The sequence below is a fragment of the Bubalus bubalis genome, chromosome 2 (assembly GCF_019923935.1).
Source record: "Bubalus bubalis isolate 160015118507 breed Murrah chromosome 2, NDDB_SH_1, whole genome shotgun sequence".
In the NCBI taxonomy this organism is placed as follows: domain Eukaryota; kingdom Metazoa; phylum Chordata; class Mammalia; order Artiodactyla; family Bovidae; genus Bubalus; species Bubalus bubalis.
In genome coordinates this window covers 20,636,797-20,657,306 of record NC_059158.1, presented here as the reverse complement: position 1 = coordinate 20,657,306, position 20,510 = coordinate 20,636,797, and the positions used below count along the sequence as shown (strand labels likewise).

Here is a 20,510-nt window from a genome sequence, read left to right as displayed (position 1 = left end):
TGCTAGTGCTGCTTCTGACCTTATTTATAGGAGCAAATCAGTTTGATTCCTAGGTCCCGCGCTGTGATGTAATTGGTTCTCACTTTGCCTTTCGGAGAAATATGATCGGATTTCCTTTAAAAATTAAAAGTATAATCGAACTTTTATACTGAGTCTATAGTCCAGTATAACATGAGTCCATACAGTAATATAACAGTGAAGTTTCATTTAGTACTGATTTTAATGTAGTTCATTTATTGCATTTTATGAAGAGAAATAAACAACGGACTAAACAATCCTAATCTCGTTATCTGCAAAATTTAAAAATCCCGCCAGTGACAAATCTGGCCAGTGACAACTGGCCAGCTATTCCTCCTTTGTTCTCTTATTTATATTATACTTTTTGACAGGAAATTCATTTGACTATGCATATATATGTAAAGACATATATCGTGTACAATACACCCAAAACCTCTCAATGAGGCCTTACGGTCTTGTTATTTACCTACATGTACGTTATTCATAGCCTACAAGCCCAAACTTATGTTTTGATACGGAATTCTCTCAACATGGATTCTTTTGAATTTACAAATTATACCTTTTGTTATAGGCTAGGGTAGAAACCTACGAACATGAAGTTTTCTAAGACTTTATGGCGCGTTAAGTGACCAATGGCTAGCAATTTAGCACCTTTTTTCTAAGCAAATATGGGAGATACTCTTCCCTTTTTAAAAACAATACTTAACACTATAATATTAGCAAACAAAACTTAACTAAGATAATCCATTCGTTTTCATTGGAACACGCCTCCTGTAGTTACTAAGTAGTCCAGCACTTTCCAGAAAAAGTGAGTGGCTCTGAAAAGAGCCTTTGATTTTCAGAACTGGGAATATAATACTGCTAAACGTTTCACTTGCCCTTGGCCTTGTGGTGGCTCTCGGTCTTCTTGGGCAGTAGCACCGCCTGGATGTTGGGCAGCACACCACCCTGAGCAATGGTCACACGACCCAGCAGCTTGTTGAGCTCCTCGTCGTTGCGGATGGCCAGCTGTAGGTGACGCGGAATAATACGGGTCTTCTTGTTGTCCCGGGCCGCATTGCCTGCCAGCTCTAGAATCTCGGCGGTCAGGTACTCCAGTACCGCCGCCAGGTACACCGGGGCCCCGGCACCGACCCGCTCGGAGTAGTTACCCTTGCGAAGCAGTCGGTGAACTCGGCCCACGGGGAACTGCAGTCCGGCCCGCGAAGAACGGGTCTTCGCTTTTGCTCGGGCTTTCCCTCCTTGCTTCCCGCGCCCAGACATGGTAAGCGTTGAGCAAAATCAGAACCACCACAGGAAAATCAGAAAAAAAGTGATCTATAAGCAGCAACAAGATGGCAGTTATAGTGCTGGGTGGAATTGCCGTATGCGAGATAGGATTGGTTAAAATCTTCTGTTTCGTGTCTAACCAATAAGAAAAGAGATCTGGTGGAGGTAAATTTACATAAACTCGTCACGAATGCCTTGTCAAATCAGGTATGAATATTCGTAAACACCTTATTTGCATAGACCGCCTATAAAAGACGAGATTCTATTTGCCAACAGGAATTTCAAGACCTTTCTGGATGTTTGGGTATAGTTACTATAGACATGCCTGAACCGGCTAAGTCTGTTTCTGCTCCTAAAAAGGGCTCTAAAAAAGCTGTGACCAAGGCCCAGAAGAAGGACGGCAAGAAGCGCAAACGCAGCCGCAAGGAGAGCTACTCCGTGTACGTGTACAAAGTGCTGAAACAAGTCCATCCGGACACCGGTATCTCGTCCAAGGCCATGGGAATCATGAACTCCTTTGTCAACGACATTTTTGAGCGCATCGCTGGCGAGGCATCGCGCCTGGCGCAGTATAACAAGCGCTCGACTATCACATCCAGGGAGATCCAGACCGCCGTGCGCTTGCTGCTACCTGGGGAGCTGGCCAAGCACGCCGTGTCCGAGGGCACTAAGGCTGTCACCAAGTATACCAGCTCCAAGTAAATAAAATATGACTTGCCGCTGTTGACGAAGAAGACAATGGCACCCCACTAGTCCATGGGGTCTCTAAGAGTCGGACACTACTGAGTGACTTCACTTTCACCTTTCACTTTCCTGCATTGGAGAAGGAAATGGCAACCCACTCCAGTGTTGTTGCCTGGAGAATCCCAGGGACGGGGAAGCCTCGTGGGCTGCTGTCTATGGGGTCTCACAGTCAGACATGACTGAAGCGACTTAGCAGCAGCCGCAGCCGCTGTTAAACCAAAGGCTCTTTTCAGAGCCACTTACATTTTCATTTAAGGAGTTGTATACTCTTTCTGCTGTAATTTGGCTGGGTATTAAAGTGCGGTTGTTTGGTGCCTGAGATAATGAGATGAGAAGCTTCTATTTTGAGAAGAAGGCTCTTAAATCTAACATTTACCCAAACTTCTGTTCTGTACTAAATCGGCCAGTTTTTTGTTCTTTTCATATGGAAAGCAAGGGTGGCGGACTAATTGTAGTTCGCAGCTTCCCGCAACCTCTTTTTTCAGGCCAGATTCTTTGTTTCCACATCAGCCTGACCCACAGAGTTAAGATCCTTAACTCTTATCAGGCCTTCGCTCCAGAGTTAAAGATGCTTTCCCCTGACATCCCCGCCCTCACCTCACCCCCTTCCTCCTCCTCGGCGCCTGCGTATGGCAGGACCCCTTGATCACCTTTGTAAAAACAACCAATAGTTTTCCAGTTTCCTGACGGGACGTTGAAGTGGTGCCAATCTTCCCTTGATTTTCCTTATTTCACTTAGTTTAAAAGTATTAGGCACTTTGATAATCATTGCATTTTCCTTAATCTGGATGTCGCAAGATTTCATAAAAAATGAACAAATTCACCGAGAGATGTAGCCTAATGCTGGGAGAGGAGGTTATTCTTGTAAAAAGACTTGATGTGTTGAGAGATCTGTAGATGTGAAATGTTTTTCAGTTCTATCTGGACATCTTTGAAAGAACATTGCCTCAGAAGAATATTGGTTGGAATTTGAATTTTGTGAGGTAAATAATCTTTGGTTCTCACAGCCTCAGTTTCTTACTGTAAAAATGAATATTATGGGAGTTCCCGGAGTTGTCCAAAGGTTAGGACTCGGCTTTTTCACTGCCTTGGCCTGTTCAATCCCTGGGAGGGAAACTAAGATCCTGCCAGCCCGGTGGAGCAGCACCCCACAGCACTCCCCCCCCCCCCCCAAATTATTGTAACCAACTCCATTGACAACATTTTTGTGTGGGAAAAAATGCAATAATTGTAATAAACACAAACATGTTAGATAGATATACAACTCATGAAGTTATTTATGGACATTATGAGGTCAATTTTTTCCATCATTCCTACACTTTACATATAAGAAAGACAAGTTTTTGAAGTAGTGTTATACTCAAAAGTAATAATAATACTATAATGAGTGAGGAAAGTTCTGCTCCATGAAATTAGACATTCTTTTGTTCAGTAGGACCCTATGGGGCCTTCTGTGGAAAATTCTTCAAGAGATAGGAATACCAGACCACCTTACCTGCCTCCTGAGAAATCTGTATGCAGGTAAAAAATTAACAGTTAGTCTGGACATGGAACAACAGACTGATTCCAAACTGGGAAAGGAGTACAAGGCATCTGGTCCCATCACATCATAGCAAATAGATGGCGAAACAATGGAAACAGCGATAGGCTTTCTTTTCTTTTCTTGGGCTCCAAAATCACTGCAGATGGTGACTGCAGCCATGAAACTAAAAGATGCTTACTCCTTGAAAGAAAAGCTATGACCAACCTAGACAGCATATTAAAAAGCAGAGAAGTTACTTTGCCAACAAATGTCCATCTGGTCAAAGCTATGGTTTTTCCAGTAGTCATGTATGGATGTGAGAGTTGGAGTATAAAGAAAGCTGAGCACTGAAGAATTGATGCTTTTGAACTGTGGTGTTGGAGGATACTCTTGGGATTCTCTTGGACTGCAAGATCAAACCAATCAATCCTAAGGAAAATCAGTCCTGAATATTCATTCATTGGAAGGATTGATGCTGAAGCTGAAGGTTCAATACTTTGGCCACATGATGTGAAGCACTGACTTATTGGAAAAGACCCTGATGCTGGATAAGATTGAAGGCAGGAGTATAAGGGGACGACAAAGAATGAGATGGTTTGCTGACATCATGGACTCAATGGACATGAGTTTAAGCAAGCCCAGGGATTTGGTGATGGACAGGAAGCCTGGTGTGCTGCAGTTCATGGTGTCACAAAGAGTCGAACACAACTGAGCAACTGAGCTGGATTGATGGGGCCTTCCCCCATAACCTTTGTTTTAGATCCTCTCTGAGGTATCTTCCCTGATAGTTTAGTTGGTAAAGAATCTGCCTGGAATGCAGGAGACCCTGCATTCCTGGGTCGGGAAGATCTGCTGGAGTGGAATAGGCTACTCACTTCAGTATTCTGGCCTGGAGAGTTTCATGGACTGTATGGTCCATTGACATGTATATTCCATAGGGTCACAAAGACTTGGGCACGACTGAGCGACTTTCACTGAGGTATCAAAATTTGATGCAATCTTTCTGACTTTTTTTGCAGAAGTGAAAACCCTTCCACTGAATGGAAGATGTTAACTACTTCATGACCATGACCACCTAGCTCCATGCCTCCTGGAGCCTAAAGTGAACTGAAGAGGCTCAGACACGTCTGACTCTTTGCGACTCCGTGGACTGTACAGCCCAACAGGCTCCTCCATCCATGGGATTCTTTAGGCAAGAATACTGGAGTGGGTTGCCATTTCCTTCTCCAGGGGATCTTCCTGAACCAGGGGTCAAACCCGGGTCTCCTGCATTGCAGGCAGACGCTTTACCCTCTGAACCACTAGGAAAGCCTGGAAACGAAGATCTGATCAATTTAACACTTGTAACACCACCCTGTTACTCTTTATAAGTCAGTGAGAGAATTTTGTATAATCTAATCAAATACCCTGGGAAACCACTTCCCTCAGCTAGCTTTTAAAAACCCAGGAGCTTGAGGCTTTTTAGGGCCTGAACCACCTCTCATTGCAAGGCTGTAGAAAAAGCCTTTCTCTTTTCCCAACGCCAAAGTTTCAGTTTGGCCTCACTGTGCGTTGGGCACAGGAGACTGAATTAACATTTCTGCTATTAAAACCTAGACACCCTAGCTAAAAAATGGAAATGTAAACTGTTGCTGTTAAAGCAATGTCAAAATTATGTGAGTCTGCAGCATTTAGGAAGCATTTACTAGTATCTATAGTCATTTTCGTATTTACCCTTCTAAATTTCAGATATGTAGTTATAATCTTAAAGAACATCATTGAATGAACATCATTGAATAATACATTAATCAATAATTCTTAAACACGTGTAGGTTCATTAATTTTTGGTTGGGGTCTGATAAATTATCACAATTATAGTGGCTTAAAACAATACATTTATAATTTTAGGTTCTTTAGATCAACATTCAGAAATGAATCTCATTGAGGTAAAATCAAGCTGTCAGAGTAAGAGTGAATCTGTTTCCATGCCTTTTGCGACACCTGGAGTGGTCTTTGTTCCTTTGCTTATGGCACCTTTCCTAGATTTGAAAGTAAGCAATATCTGGCCAAATTATTTTCATGCTGCCTTCTTTCTGGATATGCATTCTGATTCCCTCTTCCATTGATAAGGGCCCTTGTATTATATTAGGTTCACTTGGGTTCTCTAGGATAACCTTCTATTTATTTATTTGGCCTCACCACCCAGCATGTGGGATCTTAATTTACCAACTAGGCATCAAACCCCTGCCCCCTGCAGTGGAAGCATGGAGCCCTAACCACTGGACCACCAGGGTACTCCCTAGGATAGCCCTAATTAAAGTCAAATGATTAGTAACCTAAATGGCATCTGCAATCTTAATTCCCATTTGTTATGTGTCCCAACATATTCATAGACTACAGAGATTAAAAGGTAGACAAAATTGTGGAGGCATCATTGTATCTAGCACAGTAAATGACAGTATTTTTAAAATTTGACAGAATGCTATATATTTTGCTTTTGGCGGGAAGAGGAACATATGGACACACTATTGTATGTAATTTCTGGGAGTTCGTATACTCCACTAAAGCTCATGTAGTAGACCTGGTTTAGATATTTACCCCTGGGACTACAGAAAGCAAAAATTGTCTATTTACAATAATATGAAGTCTTAAGTACAGCTATATGGTTTAGTTTTCATTCTTTCAATATATATATGTATATGTAATAAATATATATTTATATTTATTTTTATATATTATATATAATATATATATGTTGTTGCTTTTCTTCTTTATGTATATTGTGTTATTTGAATGTTTGCATACATTTTTGTGTATGTTGTGTTGTAAACTTAAGTGTGCTTTGAGTGGGAAGCCTGCCATTCATGAGAAAGTAATTTACACAATGTTATAGGCTATTATGACTTTTTTCCTACCAGGGTTGAAATCCTAAAGTATTTTAAAATATACTCCTAGCATTTGTTCAATATGGGATGTCATTTTAGCGGTTTATAACCTTAAGCAGGTTTGTAAATGGGGATTCTCTGGTGGCTCAGCAGTAAAAAATCCACCTGCAAGGCAGGAGACGTGGGAGAGGAGGGTTGGGTCTCTGGTCTTGGAAGAACCCCTGGAGGAGGGCATGTAACCCACTCCAGTACTCTTGCCTGGAAAATCACATGCACAGAAGAGCCTGGTGGGCTAAAGTCCAGTAGTCGTAAAGAGTTAGATACGACTTAAGTGACTAAGCACACACACTCCCAGGTTTGTAATTATGAGAAAGGGTAAGTTATAATGACTGTTATATATGTGTTCACATGACAGAAGAGTGTTGATAACTGATGTATGAATTGTTTTTCCATTAATTTTTTTTTTTGCTGACCGAGATGAAAACAATCATATGAAATCCATCTTGGGAGAAAGTAACATAGTTTAAGGGAGAGGATGCATCAAATACCTTCTGGACATTTCTTTCCTGAACTGCAAGTGTTATGAATCCCAATATGGTAGTTTGGCAATGGTCTAACTTTTCATTAGCGAAACCTTGGACAAATTCTCTTTACAACTAAATGGCCCTTTTCTGGAAACGGTGATACTCACTTTTCAACCACTATGTTCATTAATTGCCTTGTTCCCATTAATATTTTGAAAAGTTATATTGCTTTAAGCAAATAAATTGAATACATGTACATTTTCTTCTTACCACAACACTAATACAAGAAGCATTGCATTACATCCCCTATATGGCACATGCCACATGGTCAGCCTGCTTCTGGTGTCACAGCCAGGACACACCCTGAACACAGGGCGCCTCCTGCGGAAGAAGCTGGTGGGTGGATTCTGCATCCAAATCTCCAGATCCTGGGCAGGCCTGGCCTTCCCCCGCCATGCTCTGCTTCCTTGACTGGAAAGGCCCAGAACTGCCTCCCAAGTGCTGTACTGGCTGGAAATTTGGGGTTTGAGTTGGGGCTGCTGGGTGAGGTGAGGGTGGGAGCTTTAGCTCTCTACTGTTCAGCAAGACCTTTCAGCACCTGGACACTCTGGGACTGGAAAGCCTGCCGGTTCTTGGGCTGTGAGCAGATGCCTCTCCCCACCAAATCGCATCTCACCTGTAAAATGGATGCGTACACCAGCCCCCGGGAGATTGCCGCAGACAGCAGTGCCTCTCCGCTTACCCTGGTCGGCCTGTCAAAGGTTCTGCCCACAGCGAGGATGTCTCCCCCACTGCATGCAGCTTGATTGGTCTGGTGTTTGGAACCGCTCGGCCCTGCGTCCAGTACGCTCCGGTCACCTTGTCCACTACGGACCTGGCAAGCCCTCCTTGCACTGATAAAAAAAAAAAAGCAGCATTGTAAAACTAAAGTTGCTCTTTTCATGAATTCAGTTTGTAAAGCACACTACCACACCAGTTCAGAAGTTCAGATGATACTTGCATGTCCACACTCGGCTAGCGTTCTGCTAGTGAGCAGTGAAACAAAAACAAAAAAAGGCCATGCTACTACTAAACTAAAGTACAAGAACATGATCGTGTTTTCAACCGAATGGTCTGTGTCTCGGGAGTGTTAGCACCACAAAGCACCAAACTGCTTTGGAGAAAGTAATGGCAAGAAAACCCAATTTTGGCAACCGGTAGTTGTTACAACGCTTCTACTGAAAGAGTGGGTGGCTCTTAAAAGAGCCTTTGGAATCAAATATGAAAAACGCCCCTTTGTCGGGATCACTTGGAGCTGGTGTACTTGGTGACAGCCTTGGTGCCCTCAGACACTGCATGCTTGGCCAGCTCCCCGGGCAGCAGCAGACGCACGGCGGTCTGGATCTCCCTGGATGTAATAGTCGAGCGCTTGTTGTAATGTGCCAGGCGAGACGCCTCGCCCGCGATGCGCTCAAAGATGTCATTGACGAAGGAGTTCATGATGCCCATGGCCTTGGAGGAGATGCCGGTATCCGGATGGACCTGCTTCAGCACCTTGTACACGTACACAGAGTAGCTCTCCTTGCGGCTACGCTTGCGCTTCTTGCCGTCCTTCTTCTGGGCCTTGGTAACCGCCTTTTTAGAGCCCTTTTTAGGGGCAGGAGCGGACTTAGCTGGTTCAGGCATAGCTAACAAACCGAACCACTTCCAGTCAAAATATAAACTGTGCTGCTGTTACAGTGGTCGTGATATTTGTAGAAGTAGTATGCAAATATGGTATGTAAAATCTTGCATTCTCATTGGATAAGTTTTGCTAGTTAGTATGGCGGTATGCAAATTATGTGCCATCAGTTTTCGTTTTTAATTGGTTGCTACCTTGAAGACTCTTTAGCCAATCGAACTGCGTAACTTACAATTCGGCTTACAAGTATAATTGCCTCTGATTTGTTAAGCGAATTTGTGTTCCTTTTTCTTTTCTTTTGCTCGTTGTGTTGGTTAGACTGTTAAAATGTCTGGACGGGGAAAACAAGGTGGCAAGGCTCGAGCTAAGGCCAAGACCCGCTCTTCGCGGGCCGGACTTCAGTTTCCCGTGGGCCGAGTGCACCGTCTGCTTCGCAAAGGGAACTATGCTGAGCGGGTCGGGGCGGGAGCACCGGTGTATCTGGCGGCCGTGCTGGAGTACCTGACGGCCGAGATCCTGGAGCTGGCGGGCAACGCGGCCCGGGACAACAAGAAGACCCGCATCATCCCGCGTCACTTGCAGCTGGCCATCCGCAACGACGAGGAGCTCAACAAGCTGCTGGGCAAAGTCACCATCGCTCAGGGCGGCGTCCTGCCCAACATCCAGGCCGTGCTGCTCCCTAAGAAGACCGAGAGTCACCATAAGGCCAAGGGCAAGTAAACTGGAATATTCCAAGTTCTCGTTCCTTGAGCATTCAGTCTTAGACAAAGGCTCTTTTCAGAGCCACCCACGTGTTCATTAAAAGGGCTTACATTATTTTTTAAGCCGAATGCTTTTCAGTGCAATTTGTCCATCTTGGAAGTGCTGAAATATTGGTGTCAGTATTTACACTTTGAAATGCCAAACTAATCACCCAGTTTAAAGTTAAAAAAAAAATTCCTCTTCTAAGTATGTGATCTACAGAAGCCTTATGTAACAAGTAACTTGATCAATTCAACAGGTCCTCAGGGTTGTAAATATTGAGAAAAGGGTTGCAATAAGATAATGAAGAGTAGATACTGAAAGTTGACATGGAGATACAGTTAGTGACCTACAGGTTGTTAAAGTCACTCCTTTAGTACTACTCCTTGTTGAAAGGAATTGTTTTGCATTATAGTGGGATAAATTGATCTGCCATTCACACTTTGGCTTTTAATAGCCAGTCTCTACTAAGCTGGGCCCTAGTTAATTGTGAATAAGCATACAGTATTGGATAGCCTGGATTTAAAATTTATTTTGGTAGGGCTTAATACAGGGTCACCTTGAGTTCAAGGAGCAAACAGTTACATTTGGGTTAATACAATAGGAAGTGTGAAATTATTCCAGGGTTAATGGTTTTTTGTGCATCGTCGAAAATTCTGTACAAAGAATTAAGAATCTCTAATAAGAATTGAACCCTGAACAGGCCCCAATCTGTCTGTGGTTTGAGGTTGCTATATGTTTCAGAAAGCAGCTTGTCTCCCGTGAAGACAAAGTCCTCTTCTTTGATAGAATATCTAACTAATATAGTTGGGTTTCGCATCTTCTAGGTAGAGGAGTTCAGAGATTGAGACCTGGGCTTTAATTTGAGGTAGAGGTAACCAGACCATCCAGACTGGGATGTAGTTGCCCACGGAACGTTTCACTGTTAACCCAGTATGGATTCATGGCAGTTACAGTAGTTGACACCTTCAGTTCAATTCAGTCTCTCAGTCGTGTCTGCCTCTTCGAGACCCCATGAATCGCAGCACGCCAGGCCTTCCTGTCCATCACCAACTCCCGAAGTTTGCTCAAACTCATGTCCATCGAGTCAGTGATGCCATCCAGCCATCTCATCCTCTGTCGTCCCCTTCCCCTCCTGCCTCCAATCCCTCCCACCATCAGAGTCTTTTCCAATGAGTCAACTCTTCGCATGAGGTGGCCAGAGTATTGGAGTTTCAGCTTTAGCATCAGTCCTTCCAATGAACACCAAGGACTGGTCTCCTTTAGAATGGACTGGGTGGATCTCCTTGCAGTCCAAGGGACTCTCAAGAGTCTTCTCCAACACCACAGTTCAAAAGCATCAATTCTTCGGCGCTCTGCTTTCTTCACAGTCCAACTCTCATATCTACCTAGAAGATGACTGCTGGAAAAACCATAGCCTTGACTAAACGGACCTTTGTTGGCAAAGTAATATCTCTGCTTTTTAATATGTTATCTAGGTTGGTCATAACTTTCCTTCCAAGGAGTAAGCGTCTTAATTTCATGGCTGCAGTCACCATCTGCAGTGATTTTGAAGCCCCCCCCAAATAAAGTCTCACACTGTTTCCACTGTTTCCCCATCTCTTTCCCATGAAGTGATGGGACCAGATGCCATGATCTTAGTTTTCTGAATGTTGAGCTTTAAGCCAACTTTTTCACTCTCCTCTTTAACATTCATCAAGAGGCTTTTCACTTTCTGCCATAAGGGTGGTGCCATCTGCATATCTGTGGTTATTGATATTTCTCCTGGGAATCTTGATTACAGCTGTGCTTCTTCCATCCCAGTGTTTCTCATGATGTACTCTGCATATAAGTTAAATAAGTAGAGGGACAATATACAGCCTTGATGTACTTCTTTTCCTATTTGGAACCAGTCTGTTTTTCCATGCCCAGTCCTAACTGTTGCTTCCTGACCTGCATATAGGTTTCTCAAGAGGCAGGTCAGGTGGTCTGGTATTCCCATCTCTTTCAGAATTTTCCACAGTTTATTGTGATCCACACAGTCAAAGGCTTTGGCATAGTCAATAAAGCAGAAATAGATGTTTTTCTGGAACTCTCTTGCTTTTTCCACGATCCAGCGGATGCTGTTGTACTGAAAGAGGAACTCCCCAGGTCGGTAGGTGCCCAATATGCTACTGGAGATCAGTGGAGAAATAACTCCAGAAAGAATGAAGGGATGGAGCCAAAGCAAAAACAATACCCAGTTGTGGATGTGACTGGTGATAGAAACAAGGTCCGATGCTGTAAAGAGCAATATTGCATAGGAACCTGGAATGTTAGGTCCATGAATCAAGGCAAATTGGAAGTGGTCAAACAGGAGATGGCAAGAGTGAACATCGACATTCTAGGAATCAGCAAAATAAAATGGACTGGAATGGGTGAATTTAACTCAGATGACCATTATATCTACTACTGTGGGCAGGAATCCCTTAGAAGAAATGGAGTAGCCATCATGGTCAACAAAAGATTCCAAAATGCAGTACTTGGATGCAGTCTCAAAAACGACAGAATGATCTCTCTTCGTTTCCAAGTTGACTCCTTAATAGTTTCTAAAAGGTGTTACGTCTTTCCAGGTGTCTTTAGTCTTCCTTTTCCCCATATCTTAGAGATATAATCAGATCACAATCTATATGGGTGTAAAATCTGAAACATTTATGTATCATTAATATACATTGTACTGTAATTCTAGGGATTCCTTTCTCCTATGGCCACAGCTCTCAGTCCAAGCAAAAAATTGACACTGGTACATGATGGCTTGGAGTGAACTGTAAGAGCCCATCCAGTGACTGCCAAAGGAAAGCCATTTAGGTCTTATGGGGAAGTTAGAGAAGGGTGGGTTCGGGGGCCTGGTTTGGCGGTTACAATAAAATTCCAGGCATCTTTCCACCTTCTGCTTTCATCTGATCTCTGAACCCCTAAAATGATGGTTCTCAATCCTATCACATACAACACTCTTCCTATAACAAATACTGCAACTACTTTTTTTTTCCTATACTTATACTGAAGTGGAATTTATAGATAATATAATCTACCAATACATATCTTAACTGTAAATATAAAAAAGAAAATAAAAGGAAAGTATTTTGTTAAAAATTAAAAAAGATAGTAGAAATTGATGCAAAATTAGCCTCACTAAACTTGAATGAGTATATAAAAATAACTTGACCAATCACGTGTAACATACGCCTTTTCAGAAAGTGATCAAAAGAAAGCCAGTCTCAGGTGCCAAATTTAAATTTTTTTATTCCACGAACATTAAGCATTGTGATAATTTGTGTTAAATTCTGCGTAGAAAAGCCACAGAACATTGTAAAGAAATGGCATAAGGAGACGGAGGCGAGAAAGGGTTGAAAATAGCGATTCAAACGAAAGCTCACGTCATCGAGGAGCGAACTTGTGTACCAATGCCTTCACCGCGAGCAATAAGGAACAATTGACTTGTCCAATCAGAACGGGACTCTCTTTATATATACTGGAAGAAAGGGGCAGGGCTTCGTTTTTCCATCAGTTTAGCTGCTTTTGGGAAATCTGTAATGGCTCGCACTAAGCAGACCGCTCGCAAGTCCACCGGCGGCAAGGCGCCGCGCAAGCAGCTGGCCACTAAGGCGGCCCGCAAGAGCGCGCCGGCCACTGGCGGCGTGAAGAAGCCGCACCGCTACCGCCCCGGCACGGTGGCCCTGCGCGAGATCCGCCGCTACCAGAAGTCCACGGAGCTGCTGATCCGCAAGCTGCCGTTCCAGCGGCTGGTGCGCGAAATCGCGCAGGACTTCAAGACCGACCTGCGCTTTCAGAGCTCGGCCGTGATGGCGCTGCAGGAGGCGTGCGAGGCCTACCTGGTGGGGCTCTTCGAGGACACCAACCTGTGTGCCATCCACGCCAAGCGCGTCACCATCATGCCCAAGGACATCCAGCTCGCCCGCCGCATCCGCGGGGAGAGGGCCTAGATGTCCCCCCCCAGCCCCCATCAGTACCAATTTTCCACCCAAAGGCTCTTCTCAGAGCCACCACTTTTTCTGTTAAAGAGTTGTGTACTGGTATCTCCATTTCGAGCGAAGAGAAACTTACCGGAAGAGGTATTATTACAAGCTCTTTAATAAGATGAGTTGGGTGGCTCTGAAAAGAGCCTTTAGGAAACTAATCCTTATTATTGTCCTACTTTTTGGGGGTTGCCTTTTTAGGCTGGACCGCTTTAGGCTTGGCTACCTTGGGATTATTAACTTTAGCCTTGACTGGACTCTTGGCCGCCTTGGGCTTAGCTGTCTTCACCTTTTTCGGGCTTTTGGCCACTTTCTTCGCCCCAGTAGCAGGCTTCGCCTTCTTCAAGGTCATCTTAGCGGTTTTCTTCGGGGTGGCTACACCCGGGGCTTTCTTGGGCTTCTTAGCCGCCCCGGCAGCCTTCTTGGGCTTGGCCGCGCCCGCCTTCTTCGCCTTGGGCTTGGCCTCCCCGGTGGCCGCCTTCTTGTTGAGCTTGAAAGAGCCGGAAGCCCCGGTGCCCTTGGTCTGCACCAGGGTGCCCTTGCTCACCAAGCTCTTGAGACCCAGCTTGATGCGGCTGTTGTTCTTCTCCACATCGTAGCCGGCGGCCGCCAGTGCTTTCTTGAGCGCAGCCAGAGACACGCCGCTGCGTTCTTTGGAGGCGGCGACAGCCTTGGTGATGAGGTCGGACACCGAGGGCCCGGACGCCTTGCGCTTCGCGGTACTGGTGGACTTGAGCGCCTTTTTCTTCACCGGTGTCTTCTCCGCAGGAGAAGGAACAGGAGGCGCGGCAGGTACAGTTTCAGACATGATTGTCAGTTTGGTTTCCTAACAGTAAAAAAATATCTCAGAGTTGAGTAGCCAGGCCTCCGAGCGTCTCTATATTTATACACACAGCGCCACTGCTCGCTGATTGGTTCCCAGCTGTCTTCATCTTGACAACGACCTAGTCTCAGCTCTGTCCCAGAATTGTGTTTGTTACAATTCAAGAAAGCAAAATATAAAAAATTTCCTGTGGAGGCATCACACCATGTATATTCTACAATGAACCAGGACACCTCAAGGTTTGAGACTTTTGTGGTTACTTCCTCCAGTTTTTACCACGTTGTTCAAAGCCTTTTTCAAAAGCCCCTAACATTCGTGCAGATTCAGAGGTCAGAGGGACAACTTTTTGATTTTCTTTTAAAATACAAATATTCTCTTTATGTCTTCAATAACATGCTCTCAAGTGACATTCTATAGATTCTTGGTTTTTCATGCCTTCAACACTGGCTTGATTCTTATTGAGATTTGCCCAGAAAATCTGTTTCATATGAGGAGAAATAACACAGACTCTTTCACTTCTCTACAAAAAGCTGTAGTAAAGGCTCCTTGGAATAGTAGCAATATCTGATAAGAAAAGTCATTATTTAGTTTGAAAAAGTTTTATCATAGCTTCTTGTGACTATTTACAGGGTTAGTTAATTTGGGGACTTTAGGCATTCAAAATTTGTCTAGGAAAATGGCAAAAGCAATAACCAATGATCATCTTGTCATGATAGTTGTGCTTGTGTTGCACTAGCTGATGGCAGAGAAAATCCATGTAAAGACTGCTTTATGGGTTTTAAAAATTATTTCATTTACCTTGATTTTACTAAGAAGGCTCACTTATTAAAATGTTCACAAGCTCTTGAGTTCTGACTTCTGTCATGCTTCTGGAAGATAATTTTGGGAAAGTAACAGAATTAAGGAATATACACATGTACAACACTCACACACATACATAATTCCCTTAAGAGAGGGAAATTTAAAAGCATTTATATTCACTACTATGTTTCTTATTTAATCAAGGATATAAGTTTATAGGAAACACATTGTAGCTTATACTTTCTGTTCACTAGGAAATAGATTGATGGTAAAAAGTAAAAAGAGCTTTGATTTTCTTCTTCACTCCTCAAACTATGTCTTTAACATATTATGTTTATTTTGAAGCAGCCATGGACTTCTTTGTATTTTTGATAAAGCTTATGAGCCCCTTTCCAGAATAGTGCTTTTTAGTGCTTAATTTATGTAGGATTACAAAGGAAAACAGTTATATTAAAATATCATCATCAAATTTATTGAAAAATCCAAATTGGTAAGGTATTCATGTGTTCTTTATTAATTCATTACATAACAAGATTACCCATATGACCAAGTTTAGAAGGTGTAATATATTTAAACAATATGAGAGATGGAGATTGACAGCTGCATCTGCGACTTGATATGAATATAGCTCAGGTCCTGTCACCCACACTGTTTGTTCCCTGCATTCAGAATAGGAGGAAATGCTAAGGTTTGGTTGTAGTATAATAAAAATAAAGTTGGGAGTTTTTGTTCTATACAATGATCTGAATCCATCTATATGTCCCAGGTTAAGAACTCTATTCTAGAATTTGTTTCTGTGCATTGTACACTTATGGAGCAGCTTTGATAATCTTGGTTGTCCTCACAGACCATAGAGCTTTGATAAACTTGGTCCTCCTCACAGATCATGGAGAAAAAGAAATTAAAAAAAAATCTATCTAAGTCATCTGGAACTCAAAGGAATTAACCATTCATTAAATCTTTATGTGGGCTTCCTTGGTGGCTCACACAGTAAAGGAACTGCCTGCAATGTAAGAGACTGGGGCTTGATCCATGGGTGGGGAAGATCTGGAGGAGGGAATGGCTACCCACTCTGGTATTCTTGCCTGCCGAATTCCATGGACAGAGGAACCTGGTGGTCTACAGTCCATGGGGTTGCAAAGAGTCAGACAGGACAGAGCAACTAACACATTAAAAAAAAAAAAATCTTCCAAATTTTTATGTGTTATTTTGTGGAATCCTTAAAGAAAGGTTTTAGTAAACTAATTACTTAGACTTTCACTTTAGAGGCATGAATTTTGAGTGCAGGAGTTGAGAGAAGACAGGATACTGTAATATGTCATAATAAATAATGCTAAATAATTGCTTCTTTGCAGATGTTTTAAAAAAGTTGTATTGTCTCTTTTAAATTTCAGTGCTCTATAATTTACACTTTCTTATACATTTAAAAGGAAAAAAAAAACAAAAACAAAAACAAACGTATAGACTGCTCAAGGTCACAAACCAGTACGTGGAGCAGGCTGTCTCCAGAGTTTGACTGGAGTAATGCCGCAGAAATAGAATGTGGTTACAAATATAATGCCAGATACAACCTGTTTGTAAATTAATTTATAATCATACCACAAATTTTAGGCTTACAGCCCAATAAGTTTTTTTAATTCACTTTCGGATATACATATTTATAAATCTCCAGTGTAGCACTCAATGGATTTGTTTAAATCCGTAGTTAAAGCATTTCATGGTGGGCTGCCGTCTCTGGGGTCGCACAGTCGGACACGACTGAAGCGACTTAGCAGCAGCAGCAGCAAAGGACAATAGCATGGGCTATCTGATTATTTCATACTATAGGAAGTCTGAAGAACAAGTATCAGGCTTCTTTGGGGAAAATGTATGAACTGTTGCCTCACTTAATGGCTGCCCGTTTTGTATGCACGCACAAACACAGATATCCGTAAATAGGAAAAAAATTTATATTCCATCTCCATGATCCAGTCGCTGGAGGCGACTTGCCTAGCTGCTATAGCTGTGACCAAGCGACAAATAAGCGAAGGGCGGGAACTGAATGTGGTTACCGCCCCTGCTTTTTCAGTTTTCAAACAGGTCCGTTCAGTTACTATAAATACTCTATAAAGGCACACTTAATCCTGCTCGCTGTTGTTCAATCTGCGGTTCAATAATGTCTGGACGCGGTAAAGGCGGAAAGGGGCTCGGGAAAGGTGGTGCCAAGCGCCATCGTAAAGTTCTGCGAGATAATATCCAGGGCATTACTAAGCCCGCCATTCGTCGTCTGGCCCGCCGTGGTGGTGTTAAACGGATTTCTGGGCTCATCTATGAGGAAACTCGAGGGGTGCTAAAGGTGTTCCTGGAGAACGTGATCCGGGACGCGGTCACCTACACCGAGCACGCCAAGCGCAAGACTGTCACCGCCATGGACGTGGTCTATGCGCTCAAGCGCCAGGGACGTACTCTCTACGGCTTTGGCGGTTAAGTTCCAGGCGGCCATTTGGCATAGCCTAATAATAAAACCAAAGGCCCTTTTCAGGGCCACTTACCCATTCAGTTAAAAGAGTTTTGCGCTTTATGATGTAGTACGAAGCTGTTCAGGCTATTACTGCTTTTTAGTCCATAGGCTTACATTGACTTACGTTCCTCCGCCACCCCACGTTTCAGATCAGTTGCAGACCACCAGAGCTGGTAAACAACCTCGAGCTGAACTTTTATTTAATATACTTGAACTGTATATTTGGCGGGTAGTAGTTAAGAGGCCAGCTCAGTGCGGTAGACACTTTGAACAGCCGTTAGTGAAAAGGCTGAAAGACTTCTAGAAACAAAAGGTAAAGTCTCATGCTAGGAAAATGGAAAAATCTAGATAGGAATTTTTGAACTGAAGATATTAAAACAGCATGCCTTCTCGGACGTAACAATAAAGGGTAGTGTGTGCCCATAAAATATTTTGAAGGCTGTTAAATTCTACTAGAAAAAACTACTTGGTAATTAAGAAGATTGTAAATCGACTGTGTATATTTATTCATATATAGAGAGTGTAGTTAGGGTTCTTTCTTGAGTTTTAAAGTGGAATGGAGACAGACTGACTTGTCTCTGCTTCTCTAAACTGTCCTCCCATCCCAAAGGATCTCTTACTTGAACCTTTCATTAAGGTTGATATAAGTGCTTCATATAAAAAATACAGGTGTATGTTCCCACTCCAGTATTGTTACCTGGAGAATCCCCATGGACCGAGGCCCCTGGTGGGTCCATGGGGTTGCAAAGAGTTGGACACCACTGAGCAGCTAAGCACACTGCACACGTTTACAAAGTTGTTATTATGTTGGCTCTAAATATTTAGAGTTTAAATATTTAATAATCTAGTCCCTTGGACTGCAAGGAGATCCAACCAGTCCATCCTAAAGGAGATCAGTTGTGGGTATTCATTGGAAGGACTGATGTTGAAGCTGAAACTCCAATCCTTTGGCCACCTCATGCGAAGAGCTGACTCATTTGAAAAGACCCTCATGCTGGGAAAGATTGAGGGCAGGAGGAGAAGGGGAGGACAGAGGATGAGATGGTTGGATGGCATCACCGACTCGATGGACATGGGTTTGGGTGGACTCCGGGAGTTGGTGATGGACAGGGAGGCCTGGCGTGCTGTGGTTCATGGAGTTGCAAAGAGTTGGACACAACTGAGCGACTGAGCTGAACTGAACTGAATCTATGCCATTGAATAAATAGTTTATTAGATTTTCAAGAAACAGTCTCAATACCCTTCCTCAGAGATAAAAAGAAGGAAACCTTGTGCACAGGGATGCTATTCTTTTTCTCTCTCCTTGGATAAGTCATTTAAACCTGTGTATGACTCTGTTTCCTTATCTGTAAAATGGAGATAACTTTAATTCCTATCTTATAGTTTCAGGGGTGAATGACATTAAATAGTACTTCATATTTTGGCCACTGCCTGTCACATCGTAAATGCTGTATGTTTTGGCCGTTGTTATTTGCATTATTGGTATTCTTATTTCTCATGTCATCAAAGAGACACGGAGAAAAAGAAAGTGGCATTTGAACCATGATGACATACATTTGAAGTCTTGAATAATCATTTTCTATAGTTGTGGTCTTTAGCAAACTGTTAACCACTGTTCCCTTATCTGTAATATAGGAGTAAATTCATATTTTTGTGAGGATTGAGTGAAACAACCTAAGAATATGTTTATGTATATGTTCAACAAATATAGTTTACATATGTTCTTAAGAAATTGAAAGTGTACAAATGGTAGTTCTTTTGTACAAATGGATGTAAACATAAAAAAACAATTCCAGATAATTAAAAAAAAAAAAAAAACTTTCTAGAAAGTTAAATTTGCTGACTATATTTAAGGAATTACTGAACACTTAGGCCTTTTTCTTCAGTCCCTTTTTTTTCAATTTTAGGAAAGCAAATCTGATTAATCCAGGTGGGCAGATGCCTACATCAATCAAATATGATGGCCCAAGATAGAAGGTAACAAGATAATGGTCACACATGGGGCTCAGTCCTAAGTAGAGTTTTTCCCAGGCCATTTTTATCACCCAGAAACTCCTGTGTTAGCTTTTTCTTCACCATATATTAGATGTTCTCAAAACCTACTACCTAAAGAGCATCTTTATTTGCGGGGCATTTTTTTTTTTTGTAAGCTAAGTTCTCACATCTCCCCAGGGCTAATGAAACAGAAACTTTGGGAATGGGGCCAGCAATCTATCCTTTAACAAGCCATCTGGGTGATTCTGATGTATACTCAAGTTCTTTATAGATTCAGTACATAATTCAGCTCTTGGGACTTGAACATACAATGAACTTTGTGGATGTACCTTCTGTCTAGAAGGTTCTTACATCAGGCAGTGCACGTGCCATCTTAAAGTTCATTTGCCCTCTTTCCTTACTAATACAACCTCGGTTTTTTTTAAGGCCTCCATTTTCTCCCTGCCTTGTGCTCCAGGGAAAGCAGAGTCCCTCTCTTAGGATCAGGAATGGGGTTCTGATTCCACCCAAGTCCCTCAGTATTGATTAATTTGAGGTGGGGAGGTGAAGGTGGATATACGGCCAGTTGTTTGTGGCTCTGAGAGCCTTAAACAGTGGAGTCCAGCTTCCCCAAGAATCTAGTCATTAGGCTGAAATTGGAGTTGCTGGTCAATAAACTGTGTATATGCTGGGGATGGATGTGGAATCAGGAACATTTCAGGCAAAGAATAATTGCAGAGGCCTGGAGGCTGGAGAAACAGGCCCACAGTTTAAAGGATGTAAGGGAAGGAGGGTGGTGGGAACAAAACCAAAAAACAATGAAGAAACACAAAACAAAATAGAGAAAAATGAAATCCTTTGAGTTTGGGCTGGAGAGAGATGAGGGCCAGACTTTGCAGGGCTTGTGGCCATAGCATAGATTTTTTGATTTCTGTGAGATGGGGGATCATCCAAAGGCTGTGAGCCGGTAAAATTAAAAACACACATACACATAACACACACACACACACAAACGAAACATAAAGCCCCCCACGGTGACTCTGGAATAGAAACCAAATTCACTATGGACAGAAGA

The 20,510-nt window shown here is 42.8% G+C and overlaps 7 protein-coding genes across 7 annotated transcripts; 4 read left to right on the top strand and 3 right to left on the bottom strand.

Moving 5' to 3' along the window:
• Positions 1-210: 210 nt before the first annotated feature.
• On the bottom strand, positions 211-1,341 carry LOC102411659 (histone H2A type 1-B). Its single transcript, XM_006048012.4, has one exon. It carries the CDS (start codon positions 1,279-1,281, stop codon positions 889-891), a length of 393 nt encoding a protein of 130 aa, XP_006048074.1. The 5' UTR covers positions 1,282-1,341; the 3' UTR covers positions 211-888.
• Positions 1,342-1,555: 214 nt separating this feature from the next.
• On the top strand, positions 1,556-2,000 carry LOC102411322 (histone H2B type 1-C/E/F/G/I). Its single transcript, XM_006048011.3, has one exon. The coding sequence runs from the start codon at positions 1,609-1,611 to the stop codon at positions 1,987-1,989; it is 381 nt and encodes a 126-aa protein (XP_006048073.3). The 5' UTR covers positions 1,556-1,608; the 3' UTR covers positions 1,990-2,000.
• Positions 2,001-8,138: 6,138 nt separating this feature from the next.
• On the bottom strand, positions 8,139-8,662 carry LOC102410999 (histone H2B type 1-C/E/F/G/I). The gene has a single exon (XM_006048010.4). The coding sequence runs from the start codon at positions 8,604-8,606 to the stop codon at positions 8,226-8,228; it is 381 nt and encodes a 126-aa protein (XP_006048072.1). The 5' UTR covers positions 8,607-8,662; the 3' UTR covers positions 8,139-8,225.
• Positions 8,663-8,867: 205 nt separating this feature from the next.
• LOC112587907 (histone H2A type 1) lies at positions 8,868-9,431 on the top strand. The gene has a single exon (XM_025296165.2). It carries the CDS (start codon positions 8,929-8,931, stop codon positions 9,319-9,321), a length of 393 nt encoding a protein of 130 aa, XP_025151950.1. The 5' UTR covers positions 8,868-8,928; the 3' UTR covers positions 9,322-9,431.
• Positions 9,432-11,775: 2,344 nt separating this feature from the next.
• Positions 11,776-13,428, top strand: LOC102410667 (histone H3.1). The gene has a single exon (XM_006048009.4). The coding sequence runs from the start codon at positions 12,894-12,896 to the stop codon at positions 13,302-13,304; it is 411 nt and encodes a 136-aa protein (XP_006048071.1). The 5' UTR covers positions 11,776-12,893; the 3' UTR covers positions 13,305-13,428.
• Positions 13,429-13,434: 6 nt separating this feature from the next.
• Positions 13,435-14,328, bottom strand: LOC102410341 (histone H1.4). Its single transcript, XM_006048008.4, has one exon. It carries the CDS (start codon positions 14,143-14,145, stop codon positions 13,513-13,515), a length of 633 nt encoding a protein of 210 aa, XP_006048070.3. The 5' UTR covers positions 14,146-14,328; the 3' UTR covers positions 13,435-13,512.
• A 2,730-nt stretch (positions 14,329-17,058) lies between these two features.
• On the top strand, positions 17,059-17,506 carry LOC102395151 (histone H4). The gene has a single exon (XM_025296348.3). The coding sequence runs from the start codon at positions 17,117-17,119 to the stop codon at positions 17,426-17,428; it is 312 nt and encodes a 103-aa protein (XP_025152133.1). The 5' UTR covers positions 17,059-17,116; the 3' UTR covers positions 17,429-17,506.
• The last annotated feature ends 3,004 nt before the right edge of the window (positions 17,507-20,510 follow it).